Source organism: Protopterus annectens, chromosome 6.part0, assembly GCF_019279795.1.
Source record: "Protopterus annectens isolate FY-2018-M chromosome 6.part0, PAN1.0, whole genome shotgun sequence".
Lineage (NCBI taxonomy): Eukaryota > Metazoa > Chordata > Ceratodontiformes > Protopteridae > Protopterus > Protopterus annectens.
Window position 1 is genome coordinate 1,086,664,682 of NC_056737.1, and position 22,609 is coordinate 1,086,687,290.

At 39.5% G+C, this 22,609-nt stretch overlaps 1 protein-coding gene across 1 annotated transcript in view; it reads right to left on the reverse strand.

The window, feature by feature from the left end:
- The window catches only part of TTC7B (tetratricopeptide repeat domain 7B), a gene marked incomplete in the record, with an annotated part of 1,939,345 nt that overhangs the window by 824,001 nt on the left and 1,092,735 nt on the right, over positions 1–22,609 (reverse strand). Inside the window, 1 exon segment of the mRNA XM_044074706.1 lies at positions 3,769–3,873. Within this exon segment, the coding sequence (XP_043930641.1) occupies positions 3,769–3,873 (105 nt within the window).

Genomic DNA, 22,609 nt, shown 5'->3' on the forward strand with positions numbered 1-22,609 from the left:
TGCCGCTGCCAGCTATCTCTTAGAGAAATTTATATTCATTTCCTCAGACATATCAAATGGAGTGGAGGGGGTCTTAAAAGCTCTAAGACCCCTAGGTGAGATATCTAAATCAATATAGCATTGCAAACCCAGCATGTTGAAATAGATGGTTGTTTCCTTATGAAGCAATCATTCCAGTTTCTCTAGCAAAGCACCGGAATTTCCCAGTAAAGAAAAATGAGACCTCTGGACCCACTGATGAAAAGGGATTTTCAGTCCTGGTTCTATGCTCCTGTTCCAATCTCTCCAATACCTGGGGTGAACTAGATGCAGTATTCAAGCAACCAGTACCGGCACGATCCACAGAGGGCTTGACATGAGTAACGAAATGGTCCATCATACACTGTGTATTATCCACAGCCTCATCTCTAAAAATATGAGGTATGTCAAATGAGGGCTCACTAGCTATAAAAGAAAAACATAAAACTACACCAAAAGAAATATAAAATCCAAAAACCACAGGTAGGAACCACTCAAAATAAAAAAAAAAACACTTTATTCTCTCTACTGCCTCAGCTGAAACAAAACCTTCAAGGAGTACTAAAAACCGTACCTATAAAAACATTTATATACACCCATCAATAAATGATGTATGTTGAAATTAATAGAATGTTTTCTATTTTTGTTCTTGGGGTTATAATTATGAGATAATTGAGTCTGCTGTTCATAAAGCTATTGATGGGTCTACTTTTAGTAGGACTGGTGGGAGGGAGCTGGAAGGGCAGGGTATTGTTCTGCCTGTCGGTGGCAAGGGGAAAGAAGGAGAATTTATTTTGTTATTACATACTGTGTTTTGAGTTCTGAAACAGTTTCTTTAGTTAGATACTATTGGAATTTTCTGTTGAAATTTAAAGATTTAGGTGGTCTGCTTTATCCTTTTCCTAGTATTATAGGAGAGGAAGAACTTTGAGAGATATTTTGGTTCATAACTATTTTTTTGCCCCCTGCTGCTCCTTCTGCTTCTCCTGACCTTTTATTGACTTATCCATGCGGTCACTGTTGTGTATGCCACTATACTGTTAGGATATTTTCATATATAAATGGAGTTCCTTTTTATACTTCTGATTTTTACAGTTGTGACCATGAAGGTGTCATATATGCTTTACAGAGACCGTGTGGTTTAACTTACATTGGAGAAAGTAAAAGGAAACTCAAAATTAGGTTGCAAGAACATATTCGAAATATTAAAAATATTAAAACTGAGAGTCCTACTGCACAGCATTTTTCACAATTTCATAAATCGGACCCTACTAGTTTTGGAGAAAGTGTCCGTTAATTGTTATTTAGAAAATGTGTATAAAAAAATTTATGTATAAGGAAGCTATTTTTATTTTGAAGTTTAGCACTTTATATCCCCCAGGTCTCAATATAGACTGTAATTGGAGATTACTAATTTAATGGGCATTTCTATTGGTTGATTGTTTTACTGATGGGTGTATAGAAATGTTTTAATAGGTATGGGTTTTAGTACTCCTTGAAGGCTTTGTTTAAGCCGAGGCACTAGAGAGAATACTATGAAAAACTCAGTTTGTAATACATTTCAGAAAAACTTAAGCAGAAAGAGTCTACGCATTACAGCACATATATCTAGTAGCCTGCATTATTAACATAGTACACCAAAATCAGACGTATTGTTGCCTCACAGCAAGAGGTTCTCCCGTTCGTTTCTCGGCTAGAGTGCAGGGAGTTGCCTTCTGTGTGGAGTCTGCATGTCCTCCCCACGGTTGGGTGGGCATTCGAAAGACATGTATAAATGGGCGTGCCTTCATTGAAGGTTGAACGTCGAGCTGGCACATCGGCGTTCGTCAAAATCTACTGCCAATCATTAGTGGACCGGAGTTCCGCTGTGGCGACCCCTAACTGAGAAAAGCCAAAAGACAACAACAACACCAAAATCAGACCAAGTGTGAAAAAACTTCTACAAATCCATGTTAGATACAAATATTCATGACACAAAACTCTAGCCATTATATTCTAAACTTCACACAATTAAGCAGTTGTGAAAATTGGATAATACACAAGTTCTGTCATTCAATATGCCAAAGTTGTGAAGTGTGAATCTGCACAGACTGTTTGAGGTAAGCCAGCTCTAGTCGATACACGGGTAACGTCTGACTAAGGCCCAGGCAATGAAGTTTGATGAGCAGCTTACATATCTGAAGGAGCAGGGGGGGTGAATGGCATGTATACTGAAGGAATAGTCGATAAACGGGTAACATCTGACTAAGGCCCACGCAATGAGGTATAATGAACAGCTTACATATCTGAAGGAGCAGGGAGGGGTGAATAGCATGTATACTGAGGGGACAGTCGATACATGGATAATGTCTGACTAAGGCCCAGGCAATGAAGTTTGATGAACAGCTTACATATCTGAAGGAGCAGGGAGGGGTGAATGGCATGTATACTGAGGGGATAGTCGATACATGGATAACGTCCGACTAAGGCCCATGCAATGAAGTTTAATGAGCAGCTTACATATCTGAAGGAGCAGGGAGGGGTGAATGGCATGTATACTGAGGGGATAGTCGATACATGGATAATGTCTGACTAAGGCCCAGGCAATGAGGTTTGATGAGCAGCTTACATATCTGAAGGAGCAGGGAGGGGTGAATGGCATGAATACTGAGGGGATAACAGGTGGAACCAGAGGAAATATTTCATAATCACTCAAAACAGGGAAGATGATGTAAATGTGTTGGGGATGGGTATCATGCTCACTGAGCCACTGCCCCCTGACAACCTTCAACACAGGTGTGTAAAATCTTGTACTCACATGGGAAAGGCACTATGAACCTCTGTGATGATGCACATCAAACACATGCAAACACACACACACACACACACACACACACACACACACACACACACACACACACAAAATAAGAGTTAAAGCCATCAGAAGTGCCTTCACTGTCAGAAAGACAGCAAGGACATAGAGAGCCTTCATGTCTGCCTAAAAAAGGGGCCCCCCTTGGAGAGCTCTTGCTATGAAACTGTATGAAATTCCTGGGTAAAATAAATGGGCCATGTTCGATTAGAGAGAAGCCTGACTGTTGGCAGACATAGGGGGTAAAAAAAACACATAGGTAAAATAAAGAACTACTTAATATAAAATGAAGACAATTGTCTTGGTATGATTTTTTTAAAATTCTGTATCAATTTTCATATAAACAAAGCAGACGTGTAATAAATGTTATGATTTATCTCCCAATCCATCCATTCTTGAATGGGATAGTCCCACTGGGCTTTTTTCAGGGGAGACCCAAAGATGGTATTTACACTACTAGGATAAAGTTGGCTAGGACATCGGGGAACTATCCCTAACCTTTTCGATAAATTCTGTGATATCTTTTGCATCCACTAGAAATACCACAGACTCTAGTAAATGGAACCTTGGTTCAATATCTCATCTGAAAGACAGCATTCTGAGGAGTGCAGCACCCTCTAATTCTGCACTGCAGTATCAGTGATTTGAAAATTAATCCAGTCACCCTAAGTGGTAATAGTACCCACAGCCTTCTGGACTTCCAGCACCAAAGGCCTCTGACACTAAATTATGTCCACGTTGTGCCAATACAATTTTAAACCTAAAATGTATAAACTTTTCACTACTTCAAACCATTCCCCATCACTTCTTGCACCTAGAAATTAATATCATAACAGAAATACTGCATGGTTCAGTGTAAATAAAGATGAAACAGGTGTGAATCGATTACTGAGGCTTACCCAATGCAGAGGTCCAATACACAATTTAGCAGCAAGAAGTGGAATTGTTGGCTCTTCTGGCTTCAAGCGGATGCATTCTTTCAGAACTTTCACAGCACGAGCAGACTACAACAAAACAGAAATACAGTACACCTTCACAAGCTGAATACACCAAGCAAAAATACAGTATTTTATGCAACAGAAAGCAATATGTACTGTAACAACAAAATGTGTGAATCTGTTGCACTAATTTCTATTAAACAGTACAGACTTACCATATTATATCAAAATAACTGTTAAGAAAAACATTTCTTCCTGCTACATAACAGGTACATAAAAGCTATCAGCTTTACCTATGAGAGGACCCTCTTTATGGGGCTTTGGGCATTTCTTCTTAACAAATCAGAATTCTACAATTTTTCGTCTGTAACATCTCATGATCCCACTTAATAAAAAAATCAGAAAGGGCACTACTTTCCAGAAGCCTGGTCTCAACAACCTGCTGCTATCCCATCCAGGGAAGTACCAGGATGAGCGAAAAAATTAAATACAAGTTGGAATTAAGTTGACAACCTGTGTGATCCTTTTGTACAATAATCAGATGAAGTCTTCTTAGAAAAGCACTCGCCAAATAATATCACTTTAGCAGACAAGGAGTATGAGTAATTACTCTTGAAGGTGAGGAATAAAATAAGGATTACCTTAAAGAGCTGTAAAAGGAATAATGAGCTTGCAGAATTAACTCTATGGTGTTACTGCAAATGGATTTCACAAATTCTCAGCCTAATATTTAATTCTTGCAGTCAAATATGAAGGGAAAACCTGCACAGCCTCACTGACTCTCCCAATATAGAGATACGTCAACAAGCAAAATAAATTAGTATTGCTGAAATTGAATTAATCATCAAGTCTTGGTGAGTATCCTCATGGGGTGGACCCGGGTTTTTTTTTTTTTTTTACAAAGTCTCACCAAGACGACACTGATACATAGACTGTATTTTATATGGCACACATCATGGACAGAATTAGGTCAAAAATTTAAGATAGCTAGGTGCACAAGACCCAGGATAAAAAAGTGCCCAATTCTGGAATGCACACTGGTGCCATGACTGGAAAAAAAAATGAGTGCAGAATCCTCAAAATATGGAAACATTCCTGCAATGGGGGGATGCCCCCCCCATTGTAGAAGGAAGTAGCAGTCCACAAAAATCACAAAAACTGATAGGCCAAAAAGAGCCGTAAAGACGATAAAGTGAACTACTGAAGATAAGAAAAATGATGTATTGTTACTATTATGGAAAATGCCCAGAATTTCCAGACACAAGATATGCAAAAAGATTGAGAAATTAGATGAAAGAAAAATACTTCCACAAGAAAAACTGTCAAGACACTTCAAATAAAAATGTGTTTGTTAATACAACATATTTGTGAAAAACACTACATAGATTAAGAAACAATGATCTGTTTGGAAAAAGCATCTGAGGAAGTGCAAAAATATAAACAAAAAACCTAGAGATTTTTGAAAGGTATAAAAAAGAAATATGGATGTGGGAAAGAAACAGATTTGATATAGTGCAATATTTATGCAACGTCAAAAGCCAAATTAATCAATACAAAAAGGCAGCCTCAAAGATAATCAAAGAGAAATACAGACAAAGGCATCCAGATATGGAAAATTCACAATAAAAAAAAATATCACAAAGAATGGGAATGTAGAAAAGAAGATTAGTAAAGTAGAAGTTAAAAAAATAGAAATTGAAGTTGTGCCTATGAAGTGAAGGATTTGGTGTAGAAGGTCTAACACAGGTTACATCACAGCATGATGGAACAAGTCCCCAAAATAAGGAGAAATAGGAAGATCAGGAGACATGTGAAGAAGAAATATGGACATGAGAAAGAAAAAGATTTAATATGGTATAACATTTATATAAAGGAGAAAGCAAAACTAATCAATAAAAAAGAGCAGCACCAAACATATTTGATGAAAAATACAAACAAAGGAATCCGGACATGGAAAACTTTACAACACAAAAAAATAAGACAGAGGAAAAGTAGAAATTGAGATTAGTAATGGAGAAGTTAAAGAAATAGAAACTGAGGTTATGGAGCACCTGCAAAGTGAAGGATTCAGTGCAGAAAATCCAACTCAGAAAACACCACAGCAGGATAGAGCAATAGATCTTCAAATTAAGGAGAAACCAGTGGAACAGGAAGCAACTGGTCAGTTGCCATATGAAGATATTTTTGAGTCTTTCACAGGAAATCAGTATAATGTTCACGAAGCTGGACAGCAAGGGAAGGAACAGGAAACTGTGACAACTCTGACAGTCAATGTTGAGGAGTGATAGGCCAATGAGTTTCCATATGACTGAGAAACAGATGACACAGGATGAAGTTGAAGAGAATATGCCAGAAGAAGATGCTATAGAACTTTATATAGAATGCCCATAGAAAATGGAGAACAAAAATGTGCCCTCAGTTTAGAAGAAAATGAGGTAAGAGAAAAGTTAAGCAAAAAAAGCCAGCCAGTGCTAAAAGTCCACAAATCACTCGACCAAGAAGGCACTGCTACTGCACATGGATTCACAAACCATTAGTTTATTATTAAAATATCCAGATATTTTCCAAAACAGTTGAATGAGCGCTTTCTTCCCTCTAAAGCAGGGATTTCATCAGAATCAATCTTTTTCCTCCAAAATTTCCCCTTAAATACTTAATTACATCATTGAAAAAATTACATCATCCTATTATATTATAAAAACAATTACTAAAATTTTTTTAAAAACTTTAAAATACAAAATAATCAATATAAAATACATGTCCTAAAGAAACACATAAATATATAAATGTATGTGTTTCTTTAGGACATGTATATTGATTATTTTGTATTTTAAAGTTTTTAAAAAAATTTTAGTAATTGTTTTTATAATATAATTAATAGGATGATGTCATTTTTTTCAATGATGTAATTAAGTATTTAAGGGGAAATTTTGGCGGGAAAAGATGGATTCTGATGAAATCCCTGCTTTAGAGGGAAGAAAGCGCTCAATCAACTGTTTTGGAAAATATCTGGAGATTTTAATAATAAACGAATGGTTTGTGAATCCATGTGCAGTAGCAGTGCCTTCTTGGTCGAGTGTAAGAGAAAAGTTGTTTGACTTGAGACAGACATATTAAGATCAATGAAAGAAATTAACTGTAGAAGGTCAATAAAACCCAAAAAAGTTATAAGTTTGATAAAACAAATGAACACAGTAATTAGGACTGCCCAGAGACATCCATGCGATATAACACAAGTAAACAGGATGTATTACTGTGCAGTTAAATTAATAACAGATAAAATTCTACTACAAGGACAGGGAGAGAAAGGAATGAGAGAAATCGAATCCCATCATGGAAGCATCGAACAGAGAAAACTATAAAGCAAATAAGACAAGAAGTGTCACTGTTAGAAGAGTGTAGAAGGGGGAACAGATCAACAAAAATACTCAAAGACAGATGTGATAAAGCAATGCACAGTATTATAATGGATCAGGATTTATCATGCACTATCTCAAAAAATAAACTAAAAATACCAGCACAAGCAGAAAAACTTAGAAGATACACACATAAATATAAAGGAAAATTACAAAATACGCAATTTAATGATGACCTAAAAAAAGTTTTACAGAGAACTGGGAAACAAGGTAAAAGGAAGTGAAAGACCACAAAAAAAAAAAAGAAATAGATACATTTTAGATATTTATGAAGATCATGTGGAACATAAAGATGCTATATGGATAGAATAAGTAAAAGAGAAGAATAAAAAGTTCAAAGGTACAGGATATGAAATGGGATAAAGTAACAGCCAGAGAGATTAAAATAAAGTTAAGAAAACCCTCTAACTGGAAAACCCCAGGCCCAGATGCAGTACCTAAAACTTCTGCTTAAAAGTATTAACATTTTTGCATGAAGATTTAGCCAGGATTAAGAACTATTTATATGCACACCCCGAACAGACACCAACCTGGTTAACAAAAGGAAAAACAATGTTCCTACTTAAGAGTGAACCTGCAAGCTACCCTAAAAATTATAGACCAATAACTTGCCTTCCTATGATGTGTAAACTATACAGTGGAATTGATGCAAACAGAGTTTATAGTCATTTAGAAGAAAACTCGATTATGGCTATAGAACAAAAGGGCAATAAAAGAAAGTCATATGGAACAAAGGATCATTTGTTGTTAAAGTCCTAGTGGAGAACTGTAAAAAGGGGAAGAATCTAAATATGGCATGGATTGACTACAAAAAATCATCTGACAGTATTCCACATTCATAGATAAAAGAATGCTTAAAAATGTATATAGTACACCCTACACTGATAGACTATATCACAGAGACCATGAAACACTGGCAAACCACTTTGCAGTTAAGCCATAAGAGACAAATTATTATTCCAGGGATAAAAATCCAAAAGGGGATATTCCAGGGTGACTCTTTTCCTTTGCCCTTACATTAAGCTGTCTGCTTAACAGCTTAGGCCATGGCTATAATTTGGCTCCCAGAAAGCAACAAATTGTAAAGACTTCTCATCTTCTCTTTGTCGATGATTTAAAACTGTACAGCTCATCAGAAGAGGAACGGAAAGAATGCCATCTGGTCTTGATAAATGTGCAAAAGCAACCTTTAAAGCAGGAAAGTTGCAGCACCAGGAAACATCAGTTTAGGACAAAAATGTGATATAAAAGAACTTGAGCAAGAGAAAGTGTATAAATATTTGGGAATTAAAGGATCAACAATAAAACATGAACAAATACGAATGAAACTTAGTAAGGAATATTTCAGAAGACATAAATTAATCCTGAAAACAGTGTTGACATCTAGGAACATCAAACGCAGGAATGGTTAAGGAGAGGTGAATTCAAACCAAAATATGAAAGGTTAACACTGGCAGCACAAGATAGTGGGTTATGTACACACTGGTTTACAAAGTCCATTGAACATATGGAAGAAACAAACAAATGTAGATTTTGTAAAACAATTGGAAACAGTTGCACACTTTACTGCTAGTTGTGATATACTAATGGCAGGAGGACTGTATACTGAAAGGCATAATGTGGCAAGACTGTTGCACTGGGGATTGTGCAAACATTACAATATGAAAGTAGCTGAAAAACACTGGAAACATTAGCCACAAAACACCATAGAAAATGATGAAGTCTACATCACACGGGCTCACCCATTACCAACAGTTCAAGATAGATGCTGCAAACCAGATATGAAAAGACAAAATTAACACTGATCATTGAAATCGCTACACCTAGTGACTACAGTGTCTTGAGTACAGAGAAACAATGTCATAAAACATCAGGATTTGCAGGCAGAAACAAAAGCAATGTGGATGAAAGATGACCAGACAGTTCCAATAGTAGTAGGAGCAACGGTTCTTAATAAAAAAAGAATCTATAGTCATCCTAAAATATGTTACCAATACATGTAACTCCATACGAATTGCAGGAAGAGCAATTACTTGGCACACTATGGGTGCTGCAAAGAACACAGAGTTCAGACAGGTGAATCCTGCAGAACCAACTTAGCAAAAAGTAGTCACATGTCCTGAGCCACGGCTGACTACTTGAAGGTGTGCATTCAGAATTAGGTGGCCACAGAGCAAATATCTGCAATAGAGCCATTCTTAAAGCACAAACTGAAGGGCAGCTATTCTTTTCGTGAAGCAGGCTTTGAATGCAAGCACTTGCCAACAGGTGGTGTGCAGTCTAATGCCAGAAAGTGATGTTGCTGACAATCCACCTGGAAAGTGCATGCTTGGCAACTGTAAGCCCTTCTCTCCCTCCCTGATGAAAAGAGGAGCTAAAACTGGTCTGTTTTCCATCTTGTACATGTCTCAAGTAAAATCTCTGTTGACAGTTCACACATGGAGGGGGAAGACTTCCTCTGCCTTTTTTTTTTTTTTTTATTAGACACATACAAAAACAAATGGGAGTAGGAAAAGTGAGTTTATCTTGTAAAAAATCCAGGCTTTCTTATAAGGCACCCTGAAAATAAGGGCCTGAAGCTCACACATACATCATACAGAGGTGACGGCCACTTAGGAAAGGGTATTCCATGACACAAAATTCAATGCAAGTGAATTAGAAGGTTCAAAAAGATCTTGCACAGAGAAGGGTTTATTAATGATAGGATGAAGATGCAGCATTCTCTTGAGGAAATATCTGATCAGACATGTTGGGCCATAACGTACAGTGCCCAATCACGTATATTAACCGTGATCCTTGGAACAGCCGCAGTTTAAGTGCAAAAAGAGGGGTATGTATACAGTGATTCTGAAAATAAAATGTCCTTGAGTACTCCCCTTCTCCAATTTAAAGTGATCTTAGGGTACATCACACACATGTACACATACATACACATATATATGTGAGCAGCAGGGGTGTGGGAGGCAAAGTCTCCTCCCATTAGAGAGGTGATCCTCTATAAAAATGCCTTAGAAATCATGACTGGAGTTTGTTTTTTTTTTTTTTTCAAAATTGCAGGTTAGCTTTCAAAGTGTCAGAACTAAAGAATTGGGTCTATCCTGCACTTCCAGTATGACGCCTACAATTGACCCCTCCTCTCTCCACATGGACATGATGGGCAAACATAGCTGACATATGCACCTTGATCCTGGCACTAAGTAAGACTGAAGTCATAAAAGTTTCTAAGATAGGTCAAGTTCACCTGCATGCCGATCTTCTAGGGAGTTGCAGGATATCAAGAACCACAAAGGAGTCACAAAATACCACTCTCCCCAAAATCAGATCTGCTTCTATTTGAGGCTGTAAACATGAAAACTGCAGGACTTTCCTAGCTGCCTCAATCACCTCTGTCACTCACACTGGTAAATCCATGAGAATAAGGCAATCTGCATCAAAAGACCCTGAGGTACAATGAGTTGGTTGCCATCCAAACCATGGTGGACCAGAAGACATATGAGTACATCCCAAAATCACGTCCTTTACTGCAAAGGGTTGACTCAAATTAATTTTGGTCTTTTTTCTCTGAATTCTACAGTGTGGAATGAATTCAACAGGACTAAATACATGAACCTTATATGACATGCATGAAAGAATGCATTCACAGCTCCTTTTCCACTGCCTGTTGACATAAGCAGAAGAGGGAAAAAAGAAGTTATGTACTCACCATAAAATTCCATCAGTGTTGTCTATCTTCATTCATCCTTGACAGATGGGTTCTGTTTCGAAAATGGAACAGACTTGGCCATTACTACAACTCGTGCCAGCCAAAAACTCTTGCGCTTCTCCTCTACCCATAATCCCTCTCTTTCAATTACCTCAGATCGAGTTTGCAGAAAATATATCGAAACATTATATACATATTTATATACTAAGATATGTGTTAAGGTAAGCCACATGGAAGTCTCATCTGCTGTGGTTGGACAATATAATAATGCAAGTGAATTTGATCCGTTCCATCAAACAATCTTTAAGGATGGGGGATGGAGGGGGGGAGTTAAGGATGAATAAAGATAGACAACACAGATGAAACGTTTTGGGAAGTACATAACTTTTTGTTTTATGCTCTCAATCTTCATTCCATCCTTGACAGATGGGACCTCACCAGCTACCTAGAATCTTGGGTGGAGTCATGGAAGGATATTCCTGAGTACCATCAAGCCAAAGAACGATCGTCCCCTAGAGAGTAGATCCAGTTTGTAATGAGTAATAAAGGTAAATAAAGCTATGGGGAAGTAGCCCAAGTAGCTGCTGTACAAATGTCGTCCATTGAAGCTCTAGACTGAAAGACAGCTGAAGTGGCTACAGACCTTGTCGAATGAGCTTTGACAAGTTTAGGCAAGGTTAATTTGTTTTTATCACAAATAGAATGCAATGTTTCGGCCAAGAGTAAACTTGCTGACTGCCTTGCCCAACTTTGCAGTAGAAAAGGAAACAGTTGACTAGAATGCCTTACGTTCTTTGGTCTGTGAAGCTAAAAATGTAGTTGTCTATGTATTTCTAATAAATGTAGGATATACTCTCCCTTTTCAGAATGATTAGGGAAGAAAACTGGTAAATTAATTGTCTGGTTAATATTAGTCTCTGACACGAGCTTGGGTAAAAAGGATGGGTTCGTTTGTAAAGATACTCAATCTTTAAGGAAAACTAGGTAAGGAGGCTCAGATGATAAGGCCTGGAACTCTGAAAATCTTCTGGCGGAGGTAATGGCTACCAGAAAATGTGTGTTCCAAGACCAAAACTTTAGATCACATTCCACAGAGGGTTCCCAAAGGAGAGTGCATCAATGCTTGAAGTACTAGGTTCAAATCCCAAGGAGGAGTCAGATCTTTGAACGGGAGCTTTAACACAATAGTGCCTCTAAGGAATGATTTACAAAGTCTATGAGAGGCTAAAGAACATTCACCTAAGCCATTGTAAAAATTGGAGATGGCAGCTAATTGTAGTTTGATGGTGGAGGGAGAAGCTCCAGCATTAGACAGAGTAGCTAAAAAACCTAGGACATGTTCTATGGAAGCTGAAAAAAGGATCTGCTTTTCAAAAGCCCAAATAATACATCTCTTCTACTTACTGGTGTACAGTTTTCGAGTGGAAGGTTTGTGAGCCGATAAAAGGATGTAGTGTACTGGAGAAGAAATATTGGGACGTCTGGCAATTAATTGAACTGGAGGAACCATGCAGTCAGCTTGAGGTGCAAAATGTTTGGTGAAAAGGACCGTCCACCAGATGGGACATGAGATCTGGCACTGGGTTCAGAATCAAGCACTGTCGAATTAGAGAAGGCCAAATAAAGGGGAACCAAACCTGTCCAGGCCAAAAGGGAGCTATGAGGATTACTGTGCTCTTCAACATGAATGCTTTCTGTAAAAACTTGGGAATTAGAGGTATCAGGTGAAAGGCATATAAGAAACGGGGGGGGGGGGGCATCTCTGGGTAACTTTCCTGGAGGGGGAAATCAGGGTGAAGCAATTGCTGCCCTTATTGTTTAGGGAAGACACAAACAGATCACAGCAAGGTTGACTCCAAAGGTGGAAAATCATCTTCACCACTTTTTGATTGAGAGACCACTCATGAGGCTGAAGGATACACCTGCTCAGCCTGACCTCAATAACACTGGAACTCCACAGAATATGCGTTGCTATAAGAAAGTGGTTGGAAGAAATCACCCACTGCCATACTCTGAGGGCTTCTCGACAAAGGGGATAAGACTTGGTTCCTCCCCAATTGTTGATGTACCAAACCAGTAACAAACTGTATGTTTGAATTGCAACAGTTCCTTGAAGAAGAGCCATCTGAAAGGTCTGCAAAGCAAGAAGCACTGCTCTTATCTCCAGGACACTGATGTGCAAGTTGGCCTCTAATTGGGACCAACTGCCTTGGACCATCTTTCCCAGAAAATGCTCCCCCACCCTATCTGGGAGGCGTCCATGGTTACTATGGTCGTGGGCTGTGGAAAAAACAAAAGGATGACCATGGAGAACTTGATCAGAGTACATCCACCGAAGATGATCCATTTTGCAATGGTTGGTGATCAGGATTGTTTTGACAATGGGTAGAACTATAGACCACTGGGAGGCTAGTAGCCATTGCAGAATTCTCATATGTAACCTGGCTAGTGGCACTAAAGTTATAGAAGCTCTCAGAGCCTAGAGCTTGTAAGATTAAATGCACCAGAATCTTCTTTTTGCGGATTAAATTCTGTACCTGAGCCACAATTCTCTGATGAGATCTGGAGGAAGAGAAGCTATCGCTGTCTGAGTATTTATTCAGTACAACCCCTATGAATTCTAAATTTCGTGTCAGAGTTAAATGTGACTTTTCTAGATTTACTGTGATCCCCAGATGGGCACAGATGTTGAGGGTGTAGTTCCTGGCTGTTATCAACTAATGCTTGGTGGAAGCGATTATGAGCCAGTCACCCAAGTATGGAAACGCATGGAATCCTTGTAGTCTCAAGTGAGATGTTACCACTGCCATGCATTTCAACACCCTGGGTGTTGTGGTGAGTCCAAAGGGCAGTACTCCAAACTAGTAATGACTAGCTCCCAGCCAGAAAAGGAGGAACCTTCTGGAGCATTTATCCATTTTTTATATGGCAACACATATCCTGAAGTTCTACTGAGCACATCCAGTCATCTTTCTTCAGAAAGGGAAAGATAGACTGTACCGTGACCATCCGGAACTTTGCTGAACTGATTTGAGATCGAAAACTGGTCTCTAAGTCTTTTTTTGGCACTAAAAAGTATCTTGAATAGGTTCCAGATCCTTCTTGGTCTGACGGGATTTGTTGGATGACTCTCTTGTCCAGCAGTTTTTGGATTTCTCTTACTGCTGAATCCCTCTGATTGGGTGGAGCATTAGGGATTTTCTTGTAAACAGAGGAAGGTTGAGAAAAGGGAATGGTATATTCTCTGGATACGATCCATTGCACACAGGAATCTGTTATGATTAGCCAGACGTTTAGGTGGGAAGATGAGCATCCCCTGCCTGCCTTCAGAGGAAGACAATCAAGCCTCCCTTCAGGAGTGCTGAAAGGGCTTGCCTGGGAAGAAATCCCTGAAGCCTTGGTTTTGTGGACCACCTGAGCCGAGAGGGTGGCGTCTTCCATTTTGGTTCCCCCCTCTGCCCCTGGGGAAATGCCTTCCACGTGTGTCTCGGAAAGGCCCTTGGGATTTTTTTAATCACATTTTTCCACCACTCCTATGGTTCCTAAAAAAAGACCTTTGGGGGTGGAAAAACGTACGCCCACAACAGAAAGGGTTTTACCATCTTTCTCACACTTGGACAAAGTTTCTTTCACTTTTGGGCCAAACAAAGATGCTCTGTCAAAGGGAACATTGACGAAAGAAGACTTGAATGTTTCTGCAAAATCATGAAGCAGCATCCAGGCTTGTCTTCTAATAGCTATGCCTGTACCCGCTGCTGTAGATGCCCCTTCAGCTGTATGTGCGATTAGCCTCATTGACAAACTGGACACAGACTCTAGGGTGGCTAACTGGGAAGCCACTTTCTTGGACTCCCTCAGCTACAGCTCCCGCCAAAGTATGATAACTCCTTTAACAGGAGCAAAAAACTAGGCTCTCTCTACAGAGTCAAATCCTTCCTAACCCCACCTACAAAAATTGTCATTGCCCGTACCCATCTTCTCTCCACCCTCCTCTATGCTTCCCCTCTTTTTACAAACCTAAGTAAAGCCAACCTCAACAAACTGTGTGCTACAATAATATAGCTAGATTTGCCACCGCCACACCTTACAGAACCCACCACTCTCTTAACTTACACTCACTAGGGTGGCTTGAATTAACTAACCTTCTCAAGGTAAACCAGCTGACTGTAGCTCATAAGATACTTTATCATCCTGATAAAACACCAAGGCTCAGAAACCTCATTACTCCCTACTGTAACCGCAGGGCACTACAATCGTCTAATATACTTCTAGCACAAACATTAAAATCTAATAACTTATCAGGGGACTGTTTGTTTTTGAACCATGTAGGTAAACTATGGAACGCCCTTCCTGCTAACCTCACCTCTGAACTCTCACCGCTACAATTCAAAAAAAAATCTTACTCAATATTTTAAACAACATTGGCTTTGCCCTAATTCTAACACAGACTAGCCATTATACCGATAGTAGCTCTCTCACCTTAGGACATTTTTTCCAAAACTATCTGTATACAAACCTCCGTATAACTATACATGTGTTTTTGCCCTATATTTAAAAAATGTGCTTAATTATGCTTAGAGGACAAACATCTCATTTGCTGTACCATATAGCGTTTTTACTCAATCACCTGATATTTTGAGATTGATTAAGGACTTTAGTCACTAATATTTTATGTCTTTGTTTCTCTCTTCATATGATTGTAGGGACCTTTTCTCCATAGTCAGTGTAATATTTTATATCTTTGTTACTCCCTATGTATGATTTGTATGGAGCTTTTCTCCCCAGGCCTCCGCTGAAAATGGACAAGTATCCAGACTGACTATCCCGGTCAACAAATGTAAAATAAAATAAAAAAAATAAATAAATAAAATAAAAAATGATCAGATCCCATTGGAGTTTGTTAAAATGTGCCAAAAAATTCAAGGACCTTATGGTGAAGATCAATGAAGCGTGGACCCACTTCCCAAATCTGTCCACAACCCAGGACTCTCTGCTGGGCAAATGGACAGAGGAACTCTCCTCAGCTAATTGCTTTTTAGTGGCTGCTGCTACCACCATAGCATCAACTGCAAGATCCTTCATGCAAAACTGTTTGTCTGTGGGTGCGGAAAGCATTTTGTCCAGACTTTTGGGAATGGGCTCGACAGTGTCAGGAACCTTCCATGCCTGCTGTGAAATCAACTGAATGAGTTAATCAGTGGGCAGAGTCATCCATGAAATAGATGGGAGAGTGCCAAATGCCTGACTCTTCAGAAGAAGGGTTTTGCAACTTCCAGCCTCCCCTCTGTTTCAGAATTTCCAACATGTCTCCAAAGGAGACATAGTCAGGAGGTGACCATAGGGACCTTTCCCCCTCATCGAAATCTGTATCTTCAGTATCTGACTCCTGGGAAGAATCCAAGTGCTTCCTCTTGCACTTCTTTTCCTGAGGGACCTCCTCAGGAGGATAATCTGGGGAGGTATCAGAAGATGACAGTACCTATGGCTGTGACATCTGAGGCTTCAGCACCTGCTGTCCCAGTAGAGAGGCAGGAGGAACAGCAGAACTAGAGGAGGGAACCTGTTCTGAGGGGGTAGGCATCAACTGAGTCTCTGCAAGAGAAAGTGCCCTCTGCATAGCCTCAAATGCCTGTCTCCCTGAAGAGGGAAAGAAGCCTGGAACAAAGAAAGTCTGCCTCAGAACCGGGGTCACACTCTGCTCTGAAGAAGTGACCCTCGAGACCACAGCTACAGCAGAGCTAACACGAGCTGAAGTCCCAAGAAGCAGGAATGGCTCCAAAAAAACTGGAGTCAAAACCTGCTCCCTGAAACTAATAGGGTACCTATAGCTCCAGGACATCTTCAGTTCAAAACCAACAGAAGAACGCAGGGTAACAGCCAGCTCTGCAGAAGTGAACAACTCCGGAGCCATCATAGATGGTGCCAGGTGCCAGGATAACCAGAACAGAGAACTCTAAGATATCTATCACTTGTCCCTCCCTAACATAGATGACAAGCAAGCGGGGTATTTTGTTTAGATGCTTTAATACATAGAAACATAAGGATGGACAACAGCTTCATAAAATACAAATGAAAATGGCTAACAGACAGACCTTACATACATGCTTACATCTCGCCAGCTTAATTGTCAGACTTGCATGTGCTCAGTGTTTATACACTTGTGCAAGCCCTTTCATAGCTTCTTAAGGCACACACAACATTGATCTACATCCGCCCTTAGTAAACACAATATTAGAGTTAGACATGCATTACTATAGACATTACAAACAAAACACAATGTTCATGTCTAACTTGCCGTGCATCTGTTACATAGTCTGGCGATATGACCAAATCTAGGAACATAACAATCTGGACTGAATATAGCAACAGGGATAGTCTTTGGTGAACAACTCCTATCAGGGACTTCTGGATTTGTCACAGGTACGGGAATATTCTCTGGAACTTTCTAAGGAAATGGAACACCGGATAACTCACTCTGAGATAGTCTTTCTCACAGGCTATCTGCTGTGGCATAGGCTCAGACACTGATCTCAGATATTACCGATTCCACCTAAACTCTGCTCCTTGTGATTCCCCAATGTACGATCTTGGCTCTGGGCAAATCTTCACGACACCAATCAATCATAACCTTTGGACGTTTGCATCCTTACCACTTCTCATAATGGACTGAGTGCTTTGCAGGTCTTATTGTAGTAGGATTCCTAGGTTAAATGCTTCAACAGATTAGTTTTCACTGATCTGTTGTTCTTAACTCATGGAACCAACAACTGCCTAGTGATTGGTAATGTGGTTCTGGCTTGTCTCGACAGAAATCTCTGAGCAGGTGAACCAAGATGTTTATCACAAGGAATGCTTCTCAGATTCAAGAGATTCAGGAAAACAGTACTACTGTCTCATTTAGATTTCTTTAGTAACTATTTTGCATTTTGAACTGCATGTTCTGCCAAACCATTTGATTGCAGATACTCAGGGCTACTCATGACATGAGTAAAGTCCTATTCTTGAGCAAATCTTTTAAACTGTTGGCTTATAAACTGTGTGCCACTGTCAGAAATAACTTTGTGCAGATTACCATGGACTGCGAAATTACGCTTCATCTTAATAATGACAGTACTGGATGCTAGGTTAGGAAGTAGGTCAGTCTCGATCCAACTGGAGTAAGAGTCTACTAACATGCCAGGGTAATCCTATGGGCTAGGCTTGTAAAGGTTCCAGGGTCATTTGCCTAGTACACACCTGTGAAAACCAAATAATGTTGACCATTCCACTGGAAAATGTTGGTGGCTACTGTCGACCAAGGTAGTTTAGGAATCTGGTTTAGCTGAAGTGGTTCTTTCTGCTGATATGGCTTTGTACTATTACACACGGAACAAGATGAAAGTGCTCCTTAATGTCTTGTGACACAGAAGGCCAAAATACTAATCTTCTCGCCCTTCTTTTCGTAGAGTCTGCTCCTGGGTGACCATGATGTAATGTACTCTTGTGGCAAGGACTCTGGAACAATAACATTTGGACCTTTCATAATGATACCATTTTCAGACAAAATCTCATCTCTGTATGGAAAATAAGACTGCACTTCTTGAGACAAACTAGACTGCTTTGACAGCCATCCTTGATTGATAAAGTGGTAGAGCCTTTGTAAAACTGGATCTGTGGCTGTGTGATCTCTCAGGGGCAATCTGGATAATGTATCAGCAAGATAAAGAACTTTGACTTTCTTGCAGATGAGTGAAATTATACATTTGCAATCTTAGCATCATGAGCTGTAATCTGTCTGGAGCTGAATGCATATGCTTTCTAAAGATAGTGACTAGATGTTGGTGGTCTGTTTCTGTCTGGATCGGTCTACCATAAACATAATCATAGAACTTTGAACATGCAAACACAATTGGCAAAAGCTCTTTCTCAATCTGGGCATACTGCATTTTAGTTTTGGTAAGAGTTCTCGATGCATAGGTTAACAGGTTAACCCTCCTGTAGAATGACTGCCCCAAGACCAAATTTCGAAGTATCACATGAAAGAGTAACTGTCTTGCGAACATCATAGTATCCGAGAGCTGATGGACTAGCATTTCTGTGTTTTAGGACATCAAATGCACTTTGGCGATGCTCTAACCAAGACCAAGATGCATCTTTACGTGTCAACTCTCGGAGTGGTGCTGATATTTGGCTCAAATCTGGAATGAACTTGCCTAGTTAATCATGCCAAGAAAACACTGCAGGGCTTGAACACTGTCTGGAGCTGGCATCGACCGAATGGCAGTTTGCTTTGAAGGGTCTGGTCATAGGCCTGAACTAGTAAATGACCAACGTTAAGCAACCTCTTGCAGCCTGAATTTGCATTTTTGTAGACTGAGCTTAAGATTCACTTTACATGCCCTTTCCAGAACTTTTCTGAGGTTACTGTCATGTTCAGCTTCACAATTACCTCCTACTAGTATGTCTTGTACAATAACAGCATAAAGATACCCAGAAAAAAGTTGCTCCATTGCACGTTGAAAGACTTCACTTGCAGAATTTATCCCAAATTACATTCTCAAACATCTGTAAATGCCAAATGGGGTACAGAAAGTAGTGAGCAATGATGATTTCTTGTCAAGCTGAATTGGCCACAATGAACTCTTTGCATTCTTCGACTGTGCGCATTAGATAATAAGGTCTTTTTAGCGTTTTGTTCTGGATCAATACACATTAGGATGTCATTTGAGCTTTTCTTACGAGCTACCACCATGGAAGATACCCATTCAGTTGGTTCTGCAACTGGACAAATCACACCTTGTCGCACCATTGTATCTAACTCGGCTTTGACTCTGTCCTGCATGGGTATTGGAACTTTTCAAGCTACCCTGAAAACTCGACTCAAATTTGGATCTAACTTCATGGAATACACAAACTGGAAGCTTCTCTAGTTTGTCTTCGAAGAGATCAGCATAGGTAGAGAAAATCTTCTGGGTGAAATTAAAGTGGTGGTCTTTTAAGGTAACATCGACGTCCTTGTTAAATGAAAGCAGTCACATTTTCAAACCGTCTCTGAGGCCTAATAATGACCAGACATGCCTCTTGACCACATAAAATAAGTCGCAACATCTCCCAGCAGAGTAACATGAAAGCACTACTGAGCCTTCAGTCTGAATTTCTTCACTTCCGCAAGCAACAAGCTTTGCACACCTTGCCAAATCAAGCCTTTCGCCATGACACACACTAGCAAATGTTTCTGCTGACATAACATTGCACTTGGAACCTGTGTCAACTTTGAGCTCTATGGGTTTGCCATTTATCCAAACAGTACAAAGTACTTTTTTTCCTTGCCCTTAAATCTACTGCATTGACTGTTTCATTAAGCACAGCACACCATCAACATAAAGACTGGGGTTTGCAGCTTTCTAAATCGATCAACTCATTTCTTAACGTGTTCTCTTTTAATAAAAGAATGTGGGCCTTTTGATTTACAAAACTTTTTAAAATGATTCCATTTATTGCATTTGTGGCATTGTTGACCAAAACCTAAAAATTTTTTACTTCTAGATTCATGACTTCCACCACAGTTACGATGGTTGGCAATGAAACTAGGTGGGGGCCCATGTTTTGAGTTTGCCGACTCACTTATATGCGTCACTGGGACTGTGCAAACTCTGGAACTTGCTAGAAAGTTATGGGGTTTACCAGTGGGTGCTGCAGGGGCTACAGTTGCTGCCTTGTGCTTGGACCGGTTTCTTTTAACTACATGCTGCATACTATCAACATGAGGTTTTTATCCCTGTGCCTTCTACAGCTGTTCTCATTTATAAGCATATCTGTGTGCTTTTCTGTGAGCTCGTGTATCTGATCGATCTCAGTGGCCTTATTCAAGTTAAATCACTGTCACAAAGCAAAATCTTTCTCACAGCATCAACTTTTACACCACACACAAGTCTGTCCTTTATCAACGCATCCTTTAAATCACCAAATCTGCATGTTTTAGCCTTATTTCCCAAGTTGGTTATATATGCTGCAAATGTTTCACCAGGCTTTTGATCCCTTGTGTAAAATAAGTGCCTTTCCACTGTAACATTTGTCTGGGGGTTACACATTTCTCTAAATTCACGTTTTAAGCACTCAAGGTCCTCCCTTGACTCAGCTGGTACAACAATATGATGGCTAAATTAAGCAGAATGAATGCTTTTGTACAGATATCTTTATCAGAAAATGCAGCCTGTATGAAAATGTACTCTTGCTCAAACACTCTCCAGTTCTCAGCAACATTAGTCAAACACAAGTGCACTGGGTTTTTAAAATCCATCTGCTATGCCCAGAAAGTATGCACAAACACACTGAAAAATATGGCCCCTGTAATTATGTGTGAACAAACTGCTCTGTGAGCATATAACAACATTCAAATTGACAATAAACTCTTAAAAATACTGTACTTTGCGAAATCTGCTCTGTAATGGCTGCATTTTGTGAAATAATTTTACTGTAGTACTGCACAAACATGTGAGCACTCTTTGATAAATGCGAAAAATATTTGCAGAGCGAAAATACAGTCGTTTCCTCTTATTTTATTTGTTTTATGCAATTCGGACTTTATTTTGAATATTTATTAATATCGGAAATATCGGCTTATGCGAATATTGCTTAGAGCGTTCTCTGTCTGCCTTGTTTCATATTTTGTGAATAAGAAATAGTGCTGAGCAAGTTTTAACATCTGAAATTCGTTTCTGACCTGTTTTGTGAAGTATGCGTGTTGTAGTAATGATTCACTCCTGCGTATTCATCCAGTTTCAACTGAGTGCCTCTCAATCTCAAGCTAAAGAATTTGGATTCGATCCTGGGTTCAAGTCCTTTAGACATGCTGCTTCTGACATCATGTCACTCGTCCCTCTCTAACAGATGACAACCAGGCAGGGTATTTTGTTTAGATGCTTTAATACATAGAAAAACATCAGGATGGCTAGCAGCATCATAAAATACAAACAAACTGGCTAACAGACCTTAGATACATACATACATGCTTACATCTCAACAGCTTACTACAAAATGGCAGTCAGACTTGCATGTGCTCAGTATTTATACCCTTGTGAAAGCCCTTGTATAGCTTCTTAAAGGTACATACACACACACTGATCTACAACACCCAATGAAGTTAGAGAAGTAGTCCATTGGGTAAAGGAAGTGTCGGTACCAAGACCGGAGGGAATCAATACCAAAGGTGGGCCTGAAAGCCCTCTAGCCCACAAAATTTTATTCACCATCCTCTCCAAGCAGAGTTCTGAAAGACTTTTGGTGAAGCAGACCAACTCAGAAAGTGGAAAATGAGATCTGAGGTAATTGAGAGAAAGGGATTCTGGGTAGAGGTGAAGCTCAAGAGTTTTTGGCTGGCACGAACTATAGTAACGGTCGAGTCGGTTCTGATGTCAGAACTGAACCCATCTGTCAAGAATGGAATGAAGACTGACATCATCAGACAAATTATTTTCTCACAAGTGACAAACTATTTTTCAGACTGCCCCACATGCAGAAGACATTGATTAGGCATGGTGTATGAATGCGAAATGGAAACTCAGTTCAGAGCATTTGTCACAATGGTCATTACCCGACTCATTTGAACTGCTACCAGGTTACTAAGACTCAATGAGAGATGAGCACAGCTTCACTGAACAGTGACCATGACTTTGTTCCTCCCTTGCTTCTTCACATACCAAAA